This window comes from Clavelina lepadiformis, chromosome 9 (genome assembly GCF_947623445.1).
Source record: "Clavelina lepadiformis chromosome 9, kaClaLepa1.1, whole genome shotgun sequence".
In the NCBI taxonomy this organism is placed as follows: domain Eukaryota; kingdom Metazoa; phylum Chordata; class Ascidiacea; order Aplousobranchia; family Clavelinidae; genus Clavelina; species Clavelina lepadiformis.
In genome coordinates, this window is record NC_135248.1 from 12,468,472 (window position 1) to 12,482,911 (window position 14,440).

Consider the following 14,440-nt stretch of genomic DNA (forward strand, 5'->3'; position numbering starts at 1 on the left):
TGTAAAAAATAAACTTATAGACAACTTAACTGTCCTGTAGCATCATTTTTAAAGTTAACTTTTTTGACAGTTAACAAACCTAAGTTTGCTCTGTGTCTTTATTTTCTTGTATTTTTATTTTGTTTTAAATAGTACAGAAGCTTTATCCATAAGCATAAAGCTAATAAATATGCAGCATGAAAAAATAAAGAAATCTAAGGCACAGAAAGTGCATAGTTTGGAAAAAAGAAACAAAATACATAATACAACTTCGATTAACATGGTCACCAAAGCATTATGCAACAGTAATTGTAGACGTCATCGACAAAGATTAAAATTTGATTGGCGTTGATAATATTGTTGGAACTTTTTCATAATTTCATTAAAATCAAAAACTTTTTACAATGTAATCACACGAAAAGTGTATTTAATGTACAACTTAGGTCACAAAGAGCGATGAAGTTTTTGTAGAGTTTGAAGACACTGAAAATACATATACTGGCAGATTAAAGTGCATTATTCTGTCTTTCAGTAAATATGCTCAGTTCAACATTCAAAGCCAAAAGGTAAAGTAGGTAAAGTCCAACTTTAAAAGGAAACTGTTTTGGCGCAAAATTGTTAACTTTTGTCTCTGAGATGTCACACTTAAAAATTTTCGTCCCAGCCTGAAAATTCGTATTCTCCTTGACGCGCCCTTCTTGCTGTGTCGAAATAGCGCAGGTCTGAAGGACTGTTCAGTTTCGGGCGCCATGGCGGGGTCAACGTCCTACATAATACAAATAACATAGGTGTTAGGAGAATAATCGGTTACCTTATTCTTCGTCTCTTCTCATAAATTTAAATTTATTACTTTAATTACGTGACATGGTGCCACAGACAATTGAAAGTACGCCTACGCGCAGTAATAAATTTTACTTTTAACGCGTTAAGCTGTGTAATTCTCTTGCGCACATGCCTATAACTATAATAACCATGGAAAAGTAATTTGTGGTTTAGTTTCGCCGAAGTCATATTCAAATATTGCTTTCGCTACACATACAATATAAACAGGCCGATATTTACCTTTTGCGCAGAGAAATCCAATCGAAACGATCAAACCAAGGATGCCTTGTGACGTCAGTTAAACCGTTTCTGGATGACCCGAGTCTATCTCCTGGCCGCAGTTGACATAAGTCATTGACAATGGACGCCGCCTGCTCGCTTATGCGGTTGACCGACTTTGCTGCCTGCAGAAGACAATGTTGTTTTGATTAGCTTAAGGCTGGTTGAATGATTTGCCACTTCTCGAGCTATTACCTCAGCAAGGTTATTTCAATAAAATTGCCTTAAAATCAATTTCTATTAAAATATTTCTTTTTTTTCTGAAAACTTACATCCAGCGGTCCTGTGATGCCTTGCAGGATTGCCTCTGCCAGGTCGTCCCTGTCCTTGTTTCGAAACGGGGCCTTCCCCACAACTATCTCGAAAATGAAAACTCCCAAGGACCAGAGATCCACAGAGACAGTGTGACCTGTATAAAAAAATTCCAAAACATTACACAAGGTTCTGACAACCAAAACAAAAGCAAAAGCCTCTTTCACAGCAAAATAACTTGAAAAGAACAAACGTCCGACTATCTTGTATAAGTACAGCACTAATTACTTGTGCGCTGTGTATAATAGTATAAACACTACATACCGCTGTACATTATTGTTTCCGGTGCCATATATTCCGCGGTACCACAGTAGGTATAAGTTCTGAAAGTCGATTTTGCCGAGAGCTGCTTGGCGAAACCAAAATCAGTCAGCTTGCAATATCCGTTCTTGTCTATGACAATGTTTTCCGGCTGTTGACCAAAAAATAAAAGCAGTCGTTTTAACCATATCCTATCATACCTATAGGAATAGCTTTCGGTTGAGTCATGTTATTGCAATTAAGGGTGCCAACGTGGATAAAATATGAGTATTTTGTGCGAAAAACAGGGTGTAGTGTTTCTACAACAACAACTAATTACGACTTTGCTCTCATTTTACCGTAAATTTGCCGGTTTACAGAATAATTTACAACATTTACTTGCGATGTTAAAAAATTCATCTATTTCAGGTGACAAATTTAACGATGAGCAAACTTACCTTCAAATCTCTGTAAACAATATGTTTTGCGTGGAGGTATGTTAGCGCTTCTACGACACAGGCGGCGTAAAATCTGGCAGTGTCATCGTCAAAAAATCGAACTTTGCTCAACAATGAGAAGAGCTCGCCACCGGGGCAGTATTCCATCACAAAGTAATCGAAGCTGCAAAAAACACCGTGCTTTATTTAGACCCTTTTAAACAGTTGTGGGGGGTGAAAACAGACTAAATATAGAGTAAAGTGAATCAAAAATAAACACGAAAAAGGATCTGTGATGACATAATGACAGGCTTTGGAAAATCGATCGTATACCAGGCTAGAAGGTTGTGAAATTTTATTACCGCTACGTTGTTTGACTTTAAATTTTAATCCTTTTGCTCACACCTGGGTAGGACGCCGTGAAAGCAAAATAGCCCATGTTGACATTACTACGTCACGCCGTTGCAATATGCACCAGGATGCTCACGTACAAGTTTACATGTAAAAAAATTGAAAGCGCTGAAGTCTGTGAACTTTGTATTCCGTGCTGGAAGATTTTAATTTTAGATTTAGTGATTACATTTTGGATATTTTTTAAGAAACTTTTTATTTGCTCTTGACAGCTGGTGAAAGTTATTCTTCCTATTATGTCACAAAGCTAAGAACGTCGTTAGAAAGTTGAGTTTCGTCACGTGACGCAACTGTCAGAAGTTTTGCTGAAATCGCTAGAATCAAGTACACGTTCCTGAGAATTCCATTGTTTACAATTTGCCTTTTCGAACAAATGTAATTCTCGCTCCTACATGTCAGTTTCGCAATAGTTTGTTCTTACTGCAGCGTGTTGGTGAGAACGTTAGAAAGAAATTTTACGTTTTAAAAATCTGTTTTTGTTTTAATAAAATCAAACTATTTGCTCACATTGCTCCGTGCGTGCGAGCTTCTACCAAGTTTATTTATCAAAACAACAACACCGGGTGAATATCGTTAATGGAATGCGTGTGGATTTTACTGCAGCTTATTTTAAAGCGTTGTAAATATCGAACAGCCCCTTCCAGAAAAAAACAAACTTTTTCCGGGAACATGTTTCTCATTTTCCCGTTAGATAAATATGCGAGTCCGGCAATAATTTACATAACGAGGTGGAAGTATTTTTAAAGTTTATGACTTATTTTTCACTCACCGATTGTCTCGGAAAGTTGTGTATAGTGACGTAATAAAAGGACAATCTTGTGACGTTTTTATTTGAATTTTTTTCTCGTTTACGACGTTTCGTTGCTGGTCGTAAGACTGAATTTCTTCTTTCGAAATTTTCTGTAAAATTACCAAGTTTTATTTCTGTCCCTTAAACTAATTTTAGGTACCTTTGAACCTTTTATTTTAATCTATGAAGGTTGAAAACAAAATTATGATGTAAAAATCACCTTCATTGCGTAGACATCGTCATCATTGTTGTTGGAAGCGACAAGATCGACAGAACCGAAAGCGCCATTACCGATAGTTGCGATGTAACTGAAATCTGATCTTTCCTTGTCTTTAAGATCTCTGCGAGAAATTTCTTATTTGAATTCGGCCAAAATTTGTTTCGAAAACGCGGCGGTTATTGCAACTATATATCCGCATTACTGGACAAAATACACGACATTTAAACAACAAATTTAAATTTTGAAGACAGAAAAATTCACTTGAAAAATCGCACGAATAGATTTGAGATGCACCTCGCTATTTTGGAGAAAACCTCGTAATGCCCGCTATATTTCCGTCTCGTAACCCTTGGGGAATTTCCATCGCTTGCGTAACCGCTTGAATTGCTCGTTGTGATGTCACTATCGGCTCCGTCGCCTTTCATAATACGTAATGCAAAATTTTCGTGTATCTTTTTCGACGTCACACCATCCTTCTGTGACGTCATACATTCCCGAACGATGTCGAAGTCTTTGAGAGGTATTGCAATGCACTGAACGGTCTGTTGTGAGAAAATAATTACGTAAGTTTTGATAAAAAACCGTCGGGTTTAACAAAAAAGTGTAACTGATTGTAAAATTGCATGGAACACTTCTTACAAATTTAGCTGTACACCTCCAGAGCTTAGTTTAAAGGCCAAACGTTACACACGATCAACGCTATGTGTATATAATACCTCGTTTCCAATAGCAACAACGTTGCATTCGTAGCGTGGGCCCAGACCATCACCAAATATCTGACCTGGGGTCAGGATTTTCTGAGGTGTCACTAAACCATCAATTTGCCTGTGATAATTTATATATTTTTTAGTGATGCGCTTCACCTTTTGAAACTTAAGTACTCGTAACGTAACGTATAACGTACTTGGTGACGTGGACTTCTCCCGCCTTAATGACGTATACTTTGCCGGCGTAATCTCCTTGTCTTATGACGTAATCGCCTTCTCCAAACTGCTCGATCTGCGTTAAACATTGAAAATGTCACAGAACTGCTAAACAATTTTTTTTGCAATCCTACCAGTACGCATTTTCAAAAGCTGTTATTAACAATTCTATACTTATATTGTATTTTTAAATAATGGTTGGATAATGAATAATGGTTAAATAATGGTTAGTGACAATTCTATATTTATAATGCATTTTTAAATAATGGTTAGATGTGTCACGTGCAGTCAAGAGCCTACCCTGGACATTTGCGTCAACTTTCGCAACCTGGAGGGATTCAAAGTGCTGAGATGCGGCAATTTCTTCAAGAAATCCGAGATTTCCTTTTTACGTGTCTGCAAATTTTTGTGCATGGCTGCTGAGCGAAAATCCTCCCTCGTAACATACCAGACCTAAAAAAGTTGTTCCATATTCAATTTTGTAGTAAATTAACCTATTTTATTGTTATAGCCTACGTGTGTAAATAGATAATTACAACTCTTCACTACTGTGGTAAAGTAATCGCAGTTGGTTCAACGCCGGTAGCATTTGCAATGGTCGAGTTAACCATATTTGCTGATACGTAGACAAAGACACGGCGGCGCCATTCAGGTATAAAACCAGGCTTATATAACTATGTAATTTACGAGCGCATCTTCACCTGGCCCTGGCGAACGCATTTGCACGACCATACGCGCCTGGTATGGTAGAAAACGTCGGAATCGCCGAAAACGGTCCACGGCTTAACAAGGATCCCATTCTGGGAGAGTTGGGAGGTTGCGGACTCTTGGTTCCTCCTGTACATTCGGCATTCCCCCTCTCCGTCATCCAGCACATAAAACGCCTGTCCTATGGATCCTTCCTGCATCAACCTCTCGCCTGGAAGATAAGAAGATGAGGAGTCAAAGATTTTCTTCACAAAATGCAGAGTACAAAAAAAGCAAGACTCCGTTTAACTGCAGGCTTTAAATAAGATAAATAATAAATAAAAATTCTAAATAATAAATAAATTAAATAATTTTAAATATATTTAATAATTATTAATTTAATAAATTTAATAAATTTAAATAAATAATAATTAAATAATAAATTCAGTAAAACTTATGATTTCTCTTCCCTGAGAATTGGGAGAATATTATGATCTTAGACATAAGTTATTATTTGTTAGTACTTACCTTTGTTTATCCGCTTGCATTTCATCACATTCACGATGCTGTTCAGCTGTTCTTGTGGTAATTGTGACAGGCACCTGCTACTTAACAAGGCAGCCAATAATCTTTCTCTAACCTCATCTGTTTTATCAAACGGTCTTGCTGTCGCCGCCTATACCGTAAAACATAAAAGCTGAAATAAACTTTTACCGTCTTTAAGAGGTTAAAATGTACTTCGTAATCTTTATGTACAGCGTATGTCAGTCATAGGTCAAATAAATCATGAGCTGGTTAACACGTCACCATTCAAAAAAGCGAATTATTTCTTTGAATCTTTCTGGAATAAATTACATGTTATAACACTTCATTATAATATCTGATACCTCAAAACTTTCCGGTGGGTCATACGCATTTAGTTAAACATTAAAAGAAAAATCAGCGATAAATTATTTTTATTTTACCTTTTTTCTCTCTTCTCGAACTCCTTTGCGGTGAGTCGAAGGAGGACTTTTTACCGGCGACTCAACGTTTGTCGCTTTTGGTGACTCAGACCCCGACTGTTTGCTCGAATTTTCTCCGTGATCACCTGAGTGATTACGCCGTTGCACGGGTGGGTCGGACAGAGGTAGTCGAAGTCCAGATTTACTAAACAGATTCGAAACTATTTTAAAAATCATTTTACCCTGTTATGCTGGTTTATTTGAAAATTACACGCAAGTAGCCTGAATAGTTTCTTAACTCAGTATTCTGTTATAGCTTACATTCCCAGTTGTTTCCATAGGACTACTGGGGTTCAAGAAACTAAATTGCATACTTGTTATTTGCCTCGGACGCAGCGGCTTCTTTCGCGGCGATCAGGTTACGCAGATGCTCGTACTTTTTGTTAGCAACCTCGACGTTCCTTCTAAGGGACAGTACTTGACTCTCCCAGTTTTGGTTCACTTGGTCCAAGGTCGCGTTTAAAAGCTGAAGTTCCTCGGCTTTACCCCTAACCTGCCATGTCATGAAAACATTTTTGTTATAAATTTATTAATTTTATACCAACTGACAAATAATTATCATTGACAAAAAAACAAGCAAGAAACTTAAATGATTCATGGGAATATAATGATAGAAAGATGTGGCTTTATTTTTATTGTTAAAAAGTGGAATATCTTTGTTATGGATCAAAGTATCAAATTTTATTTCAATCTAAAATCAAGGCAAATCTAAAACATAACAACAGATAAAAAATTTAGGTTCATAAATGCATCATTAAGGTTACCTCCAGCGATAAGGCGTCATTTTCTACTTTAAACTTCTCCAAGATGGCGGATGCTTCGTTGAAATCACCAACACTTAAACTCATGGATCGTTGATGTGTTGCTTCTTCTGGTTTTGCAACTGCTCCTTCAGCGTTGGAACCTCTCCTCGGAAGATCGGGGACTTTACTCCGGCGGCGGAAAGGAAACCGTAGTTTAAATTTTTGCATCTTCAGATTTGATGGGCTGGAACTCAAAGACAATCTCTTGCTTTGTCTGGATTCGGTTGAAAACCTGCGTCCTCCTGCTGCTGAGGCGCTCTTCAGTTCCTCCTTGAGGCGGTCTTCTGTTAAGGAGAGATTGAACTGTTGGGATGTCATTGAAATCGACATCACCGAGTCAACGGGAGACGTGCTCTGGATGGAAAGGGATGTTAAAGAATCAGCGATGGAGTTCCCTTCTTCATCCACTGACTTCAATGATCGTGGTGATGAAAGATCCCCTTTGGATTTCGTGGAATTCAAGGAGTTGCAAGATGCAAAAGAGGTCCCCATATTGGTAGGGAAGGAAGAAGAGCGTTGAAAGTTCATCTTCTTTTGCAGCCTCTTCTGAACGACTGGTGACGGAGTGGCTGGTATTGGACTCGATGTACCCTTCCTGTCAAATATATTCGGACGTGAGGCGACTCATAATTTGTCAAATATTTGCTTATGGCTGAAATACTTCATCCTTTCGCCGTACTCTAAATTCTAAAGTAAACAAACCTTCGAGTAAACAACGTTGTGACGTACCTGCTGTGACTCGACGATGGTGAAAGCGTAAACTTTCCGGAACGAAATTTGCTGTGCAGCTTCGGTGTGCTCGACGCTGAACTTGAAGCGCTGTGGTCACTTCCTTCGTAGTTCTTCTCAGGATGCCTCCGACGTATCTTCGACACAAATGCTTTCATATTTGTGCCGTTGTGTCAGTTCGATAGAGTGTTAATATATCAATCTATCTTAATCAATCACTTTGCTGAAAAAGAAAAATTCACTGCCTATTTTTCATCACAAAATATTAAAAATTAGAAACGAGAAGTTTGTTGTAGACTTAACGATTATTAAACTTTCAATGCAAGGGACATACAGTCTTGCCCGGTTTTATGCCTTTGACCAAGTAAAAGACAAATCTCGTCTTGTAACGTAAGAGAATGAAGTCATAGCCAACAACTACTTGTGGTCGAGCTAACTGTAACAACTAATTAAATTAAAACCACAAATCTACTTTTATAGAGTACGTAACTACTCCAATATTATTATCCATGTTTTAAATAAAACACAAAGTATGCAACTGTGTTTACACTTTCATAACTCTAAAGTCTGTGCCTTAATGTCGATGACAAATATAAATAACATGCAATAAAAAAGGTTTATCCGCTGATATTTAACAAAGTACCTTCCACTATTTCTGTCCTCTTTTGATACATCTTATCTCTCAAACATTCCCGGCGTACTGGGGAGACAGAGGACAGAAGTGTGCTATATGTACGATAAGCGTTGTCACTGCTTTTGTTTGTTCGTCGCTGTTTAACCTTTCGAGAAGATCAAACATGAACTTTTCATCATAACCGAGGTTAATGGGTAAGTTGCACTTCGTGAAACGGGTCAAAAGTTTGTTCTCGTAGCGACCTTTGGGTAAATAAACATTTCATGTTATAGGAAAATGGGAAAATTATTAAAAATAATATCCAAATTCTTTTGCTGGGAGAATGGTTCGTGTTTTAAAAAGTCAATAAACTCTGCAAGGTAATCTATTGAATTTGCGCCCAAACAAAACTAGAAGCTAAGTTGCTTAAAGTTCAAACCCAAGTTTTTTTTGTAAAAATATGAGTGTATGCAAAATGCTGTCAAAGAGACAATAGATTCGACCTTATCGCGCTTTCTAGTAAGATCAAAATTGTCTATTTGCCGACAAAAGCCTAGGTCACGCAGAAACTACTCAACCGTTTTATCTGAAAGCGATCCATCCACTCCACAAATCTACTTAAAAATGGGAATTTCCAAGGAGAGCATTATACAATAGAAAATCTGTTAGCCATATCTAGTCAAAGCATTTCACCATCGCTTCACACTTATAAACATTTCTACTTCTACCAGTACTAAAATTCTATGGACCTTGTTAACTTGCGTTTTGAAATGTTGTTCTAATTTCCGGCGTGGAAAAGTGCTACAGTAAAAGGCTTATCTGTAACGATACTGGGAACACGTAGAGAGCAAACACAACGGCCGAACGGTAGGCCCCGGCTTAATCTTTAATTTTAGTTTTTCTTTTTTGAATCCATGTCATCGTTTCTATGGCAACAAAATGAGCACACTTATCTAGTCAGTTGCAATACCTATGAGGCGTCGCATCAAACAAAACTGAATAGTAGTTCAAAGAATAGAAGTTGTTACGACGAAGCCACATGGCGTCAAACGGCAATGCTGAAACTGAAGTCACACACAGCTGCATCAAAAACGATACAGAATTTGGTGACAAAAAGCTCAAAGTGTTCGCATACAATCAAGGTCATTATGACTAGAAGAATTAAACGTGGCTTAACTTCATATCCAAATTTAATTCACACCGCTTCTGTAAAGTTCAAGAGCTTTCATCAAATCCTGAAATCTATCAGATTGTTAGTTTAACAATGTTGACTTTCGCTTGTGAAACCCCTTAACAAAAAATTAGCCGATAAGTGCTCAATTCTAGTTCCTTAACAGCGGGAATTTGAACAAGCAAACACCACAGGACGTTTTGCAATCGTTTAACAGCAGTATGTTTGCATTTACGTCACTCACAGTTCTCCACAAAATATCTCGCCGTCAAATATCGCTGCAATTACAGATATAGCCTGAAAAGGAATGGTTGCTATATCAAAACGTATACATTTTAGAAGCAATTTATAATTTTTCTGTTGACCCTACAGAATCGATGTCGTCTTTGGTATACACTGGACATTCCACTGATGATAAGATTTCCAACCTTACACGATTTTGCCACTATTTCTGGCACCCGCTGTACGATGTCTTTTTAAAGAGCATGAACCTATAGAGGAGTTTTCTTCACCAATCACCATAGCGAGCTTATGTCATCCAAAGCTCAAGTTACGTCAATGTTTAAACTGGTTCTATGTTATTTTAATCCCACCAGTTATTTTAAGCCCTTGTCGATTACGAGACTAAACATTGTAATTTTCGTCCGATCTTTAATTATTACAACTTAATTAATTATACGTGGCTGTACAATATATCCACATTTAATTAAACCTATCTTTTCCGGGTTTGGATCACCCTGCACATTGTTGTAGCGAAACTTGGCTTTCATTTGCATCGTATGCGGGAGACACGTGAAACCCGGTGACTCGTCCTAAATAAATTTTCAACCACGGGCCTATATATCTATGTTTATTTTGTAATTTTAACTTTGTAATATTTACGAGATAATAGCAAATTTTTGCCAAACTTCCGTATCGTTTAGTGATTAATCACCCCACACGAGACAAGTGTATAAATGAAAGCTGGAAATAGAAACTAGCAAATTAGGACGTCTCCGCTTGGACCCGCTATCTAAATTTTTCTTTTCTCTTTTTTATCTTAAGAGGGAGAGTTTTTTCCTCTGCTCGTCAGTGCTACCGGTCAGTTAAACGCGGCGAGATAGAGACATGGAAATCATAAATTTTTGTGTGACCTGACAAACTTTCAATAACATTGAAATTTTGGTGAACTATTGTTACTTCCAACTTGTATAAGTCCGATCATCTTACGGCGCGTAGTTTTCCAGAAATTAACGATAGAAAAATTGTGTGACTGCGAGGATCGGCCAAACCTAGGCAAAATACAAAAAGTGCTGACCTGGGTAAAAAAAGGTAACGCCTCCGTAAAAAACGAAAGACTTTTTGAACATTTGAAAAAGGTTGGATTGTTATTTTAACGATGGAGTCTTTCTGCTTAGACCTAGAGTAACAATTCATTATGGGAAGTTTCGTAATCGTTTAACTTAAGTTTTTTCACATTTACGTCACTCACAGTTCTCCAAAAAAGATCTCGCTTTCAAATATCGCTGCAATTACAAATATAGCCTGAAAAGCAATGGTTGGTACGTTTTAGAAGCAATTTATAATTTTCTTTTGACCAGACAGAGTCGGTTTGGTCTTTGGTATACACTGGACATTCCACTGATGATGAGATTGCCAACTTTAAACGATTTTTCCACTTTTCTGGCACCAGAATATTCATTTCTTTCAGAACAAAGAAAGTAAAGAAATTTTCTTTTCCTATCTCCTTATAAATGCCCTCAATTTCGCCTAAAGCTGCAGGTTACTTTATCATTTACACAGGTTTTATGTTAATTTAAGCCCACCAGTCAAATTCACTTCCTATATCAGCTTGGCCAGCAGTTGCCAGACTGGCAGGATTGCAGTGACCAAAGGATGAACTATCCTAGGAATCCCAAGGGTTTATCCAAAACATAAAAAAATCTTTCTATTTGACTGAGGTATCCAGGAAACTGCAAATATGTCACAAAATGATGATTAATGAGGTAATAATGAGGATGTCTGGACGAAGCCAAGATACGTCAACCTGAACTACCACACACACTGGCCAGCAACGAACGGTTCAAAATGAGTTTAGGTCTAATATGATCCAAATTTAGTTTGACCAAGCAATTATTTTATCGCCAGGGCAAATATGAAGGTCAGATATCAGTTGCTGGGTATCCAGAATATAATTGATTCTGGTTTTCTGGGTTCACACTCTTTCGTGAAGGACAAACTGCGGCGGTACACATACGTCTCCTCAAGTCTGTACATAGGACAGCCAAACTGAACTGTAAAGCTAAATATTTTACCTATAAGTTTTAATGATTCTTCGTTCTATGCAAAATGCTAGAACCCACCCTAATTGTGCTAGCTGAATATTTTTTTTTTAATGCAAACTTTGGCAACAGTTAATAACCATCTCAAATGGCGAATTTTGCAAATTATGGTTTTACCCGATTATTTTTACAACGGTGACCGATAAGCTTTAATTTTATTCGTTACTTGCTTTGTTTATATTTAAAAACGCTTGTTATAAAATTAAACCCGGATAAATCAGAATGAAACTTTGTGATTTTAACCACACAGCAAGCCAAAGAACATCGAAAAACGAGACGTGACTGTCGAATTATCGAATGAACACAATCCACAAATAAAACAAATTCAACACTCAAATTCCCGATTATTTGAAGAGAAAGTTTCACAATGCGATTGTTCAGACTACTATTCATGGGCAACAAATAAACACAAATTGTGCTCTGTCGAAATTTCAATGGAAAAAATCTTTTACCAAAAAACACGAAGCCTTTGTTAAAAGCCCTTTCAGCCAAACGCTTGGAAAGGTAAAGCGAACTATTTACCGGCATTGTGAAGTCACGTATGAAAGTCGCAAAACAAATCAGAAGCGATTATACTGGGAGAAAAACCAAGCCAAGGCCTGCAGAATGTAGCAATACCGGTGGTTATGATAAATGAAGTACGTAAGCACCATTGTCAATTATGTATAGTGATAATAATTCTAATAATGCCAAGTCTAGTTACAGCAAAACGATCTTACACGGAATCTCAGCAAACAAAATGTTTGCGTTCCTCCAAACGACGCCCATTTAACAAAGTCGTTCGTGTCGTCAAAATTATGGAGTGTTTGCAGTTTCGGGTTCGCGTTCGGTCTCTGACGTCATTATATCGCAAACACAAGTCGATTAATGTAATAAAGAAATACAACAATGGCCCTGATAGGAAAAGGGAAGTCATTCCTAGCACTTTTTGAATGCTTTAGTTTATATTATGGTTAGTGACGTGATTTGTTAACCCAACTGTTAAACAATAGCGATAACATATCTATGGGATATAGTTGACCGTAAATACGCGTCTCATTGTGCCGCGTGCGAATAATTCGTTAAAATTCCGCGCAAAAAGTTTGTCTTCGGATGACGTCAAGTATTTTTGGATTCATTAGCAATGTCGGCTTTTGTACAAATTATGACTAAGGTAGAAAACAAAGCGGTCGTAATACCGGTCAATGTACGATCAATCATAACGAATTGCGGTCACATAAGTAACGCTTTTGTTGTACCCGTACATTTAACGTCGAGGCAGACACTCTCACGGGCAAGGCACGGCGCGTACTTAAAGATCATCCTATCGCTTTCCGGTAATAAATATGTATTCAGCTTCGAATCTCTCCAGACAATGGATGTTTTCTCCAAAAATCAGCAGCGTTTGACTTATCGCTGCACTCTCGATTCTATGAGTAATAACTTCGTAATTGCGTGTTGACCAGTCAACAAGGTTGAGTGAAAACTTGACCAAAATAGCAATAACTCTGTTAGCTTCAATGCGTTGATAATGCTGTTTTCGAACGCGTTTTTTCGCTTAACGTTATGTACACAGCTATTTGTCAGTCTTAATCATGTTAATTACAAAGACATTTTTCAAATGTTTTTGAGGCGGGATAAGTAAAATCAATTTTGTCGCACGTTAAGTTGCAAGCAAATACGTGGGTAAAGCTACAGACAAACGCGTGTCAGAGGAAAAATGTGTAGACCTACTAACTACATAAGTGAACACCTTTTTTCGGATAGAAGTGTTTTTCACCCAGCCAAACTAAAACGGAAAGATATGCGATTGCGTATGCTACATCTTGCAAATAGTGCTGCGCACATTCAAAGCAGCCCAAAAATTAAAGTACTGTACTGTATTACTAAACGTTTTAATTAAATTGTCATCACAATTATTTTCTTTGCCGATTGCGAAAGGCAAGCCATTTCCGCAAATACAATAAACCTGTCAAATACACTTTAATCATACAAAACACATTGGTTTTACAACCTTAATAAAAGACAGCTACGTGCAAATTCTTCTTCCGAAATGTTTGCTTGAGCAATTTAAAGATTAAATTCAGTTGCAAGTAAACACAGGGTGTCACAGCAGTTGAAATTATATAGCTAACGGGAGCCAGTAAACGCCCTAGACCACTTTTCAAAATTATCATTTTACTGTTTTATTGCTAATTAATTACCTGTAATTCAGTTCCGTTGCACAAGCTATTTGTTAAACCAGTTTAAGCTATTTTTGACCTTTTCTTATGGTAACCTTAAGAAGTAGACTCTGCGAACTCATGTGAACAAGAGTGCTGGCTACTGCCTTTCCCTGCTGGAAAATTCAATTCCATCTCTTTGCTTTCAGTGCGCTGGATACATGCGCCAAAAATTGTAACGGCAATTAAATTTGCACCACGGCAACAAATACTTACAATATATAATATTGGGCAAAACGGCAGTTCTGTACCAGGAACTTGGTGCAGGAGCCAACATTCAGCATCACACAAACTTTCCAGTAGGGTCCTTTCTGTTACTGTATTTCAATCTTACATTCTGCATAAATGCGTTGTACCTGGCACGTGGTACTACTTGGCCGCAGCCTAACTGAGTTTTGCATAGATTGCTACCCTTCTAACCGCTACTATCATATTTTGCAAAATCAAAATGCGGGAAAACAAACTCTCAACAGTCAACACCAGCACGAAAGTGGTGAA

The 14,440-nt window shown here is 37.5% G+C and overlaps 1 protein-coding gene across 2 annotated transcripts; it reads right to left on the reverse strand.

Annotated features, from left to right (window-relative positions):
* Nucleotides 1–75: 75 nt before the first annotated feature.
* On the reverse strand, nt 76–13,939 carry LOC143470578 (cGMP-dependent protein kinase 1-like). 2 transcript variants are annotated; one of them, XM_076968804.1, is made up of 19 exons: nt 13,925–13,939; nt 8,280–8,512; nt 7,637–7,773; nt 6,869–7,502; nt 6,419–6,597; nt 6,066–6,249; nt 5,629–5,776; nt 5,115–5,332; nt 4,714–4,866; nt 4,395–4,489; nt 4,207–4,315; nt 3,785–4,032; nt 3,491–3,611; nt 3,250–3,380; nt 2,091–2,253; nt 1,657–1,804; nt 1,353–1,489; nt 1,042–1,205; nt 76–745 (listed from the first exon to the last, which is right to left on the reverse strand). In XM_076968804.1, exons 4-19 carry the CDS (start codon nt 7,433–7,435, stop codon nt 625–627), a joined length of 2,886 nt encoding a protein of 961 aa, XP_076824919.1. In that variant the 5' UTR covers nt 7,436–7,502; nt 7,637–7,773; nt 8,280–8,512; nt 13,925–13,939; the 3' UTR covers nt 76–624. The 2 variants fall into 2 exon arrangements, with proteins under 2 accessions (XP_076824919.1, XP_076824918.1); XM_076968803.1 differs by lacking the exons at nt 8,280–8,512; nt 13,925–13,939 and having other exon boundaries at nt 7,637–7,877.
* Between the last annotated feature and the right edge of the window lie 501 nt (nt 13,940–14,440).

Bases quoted from the DNA above. Each gene is read 5' to 3' on its own strand.
- LOC143470578 (XM_076968803.1), bottom strand. From the start codon at position 7,794: ATGAAAGCATTTGTGTCGAAGATACGTCGGAGGCATCCTGAGAAGAAC. The intron at 7,503-7,636 runs GTACGTCACAAC...TATATTTGACAG, and splicing joins CCATCGTCGAGTCACAGCAG to GAAGGGTACATCGAGTCCAA. The intron at 6,250-6,418 runs GTATGCAATTTA...GAATCTGTTTAG, and splicing joins GCGTCCGAGGCAAATAACAA to TAAATCTGGACTTCGACTAC.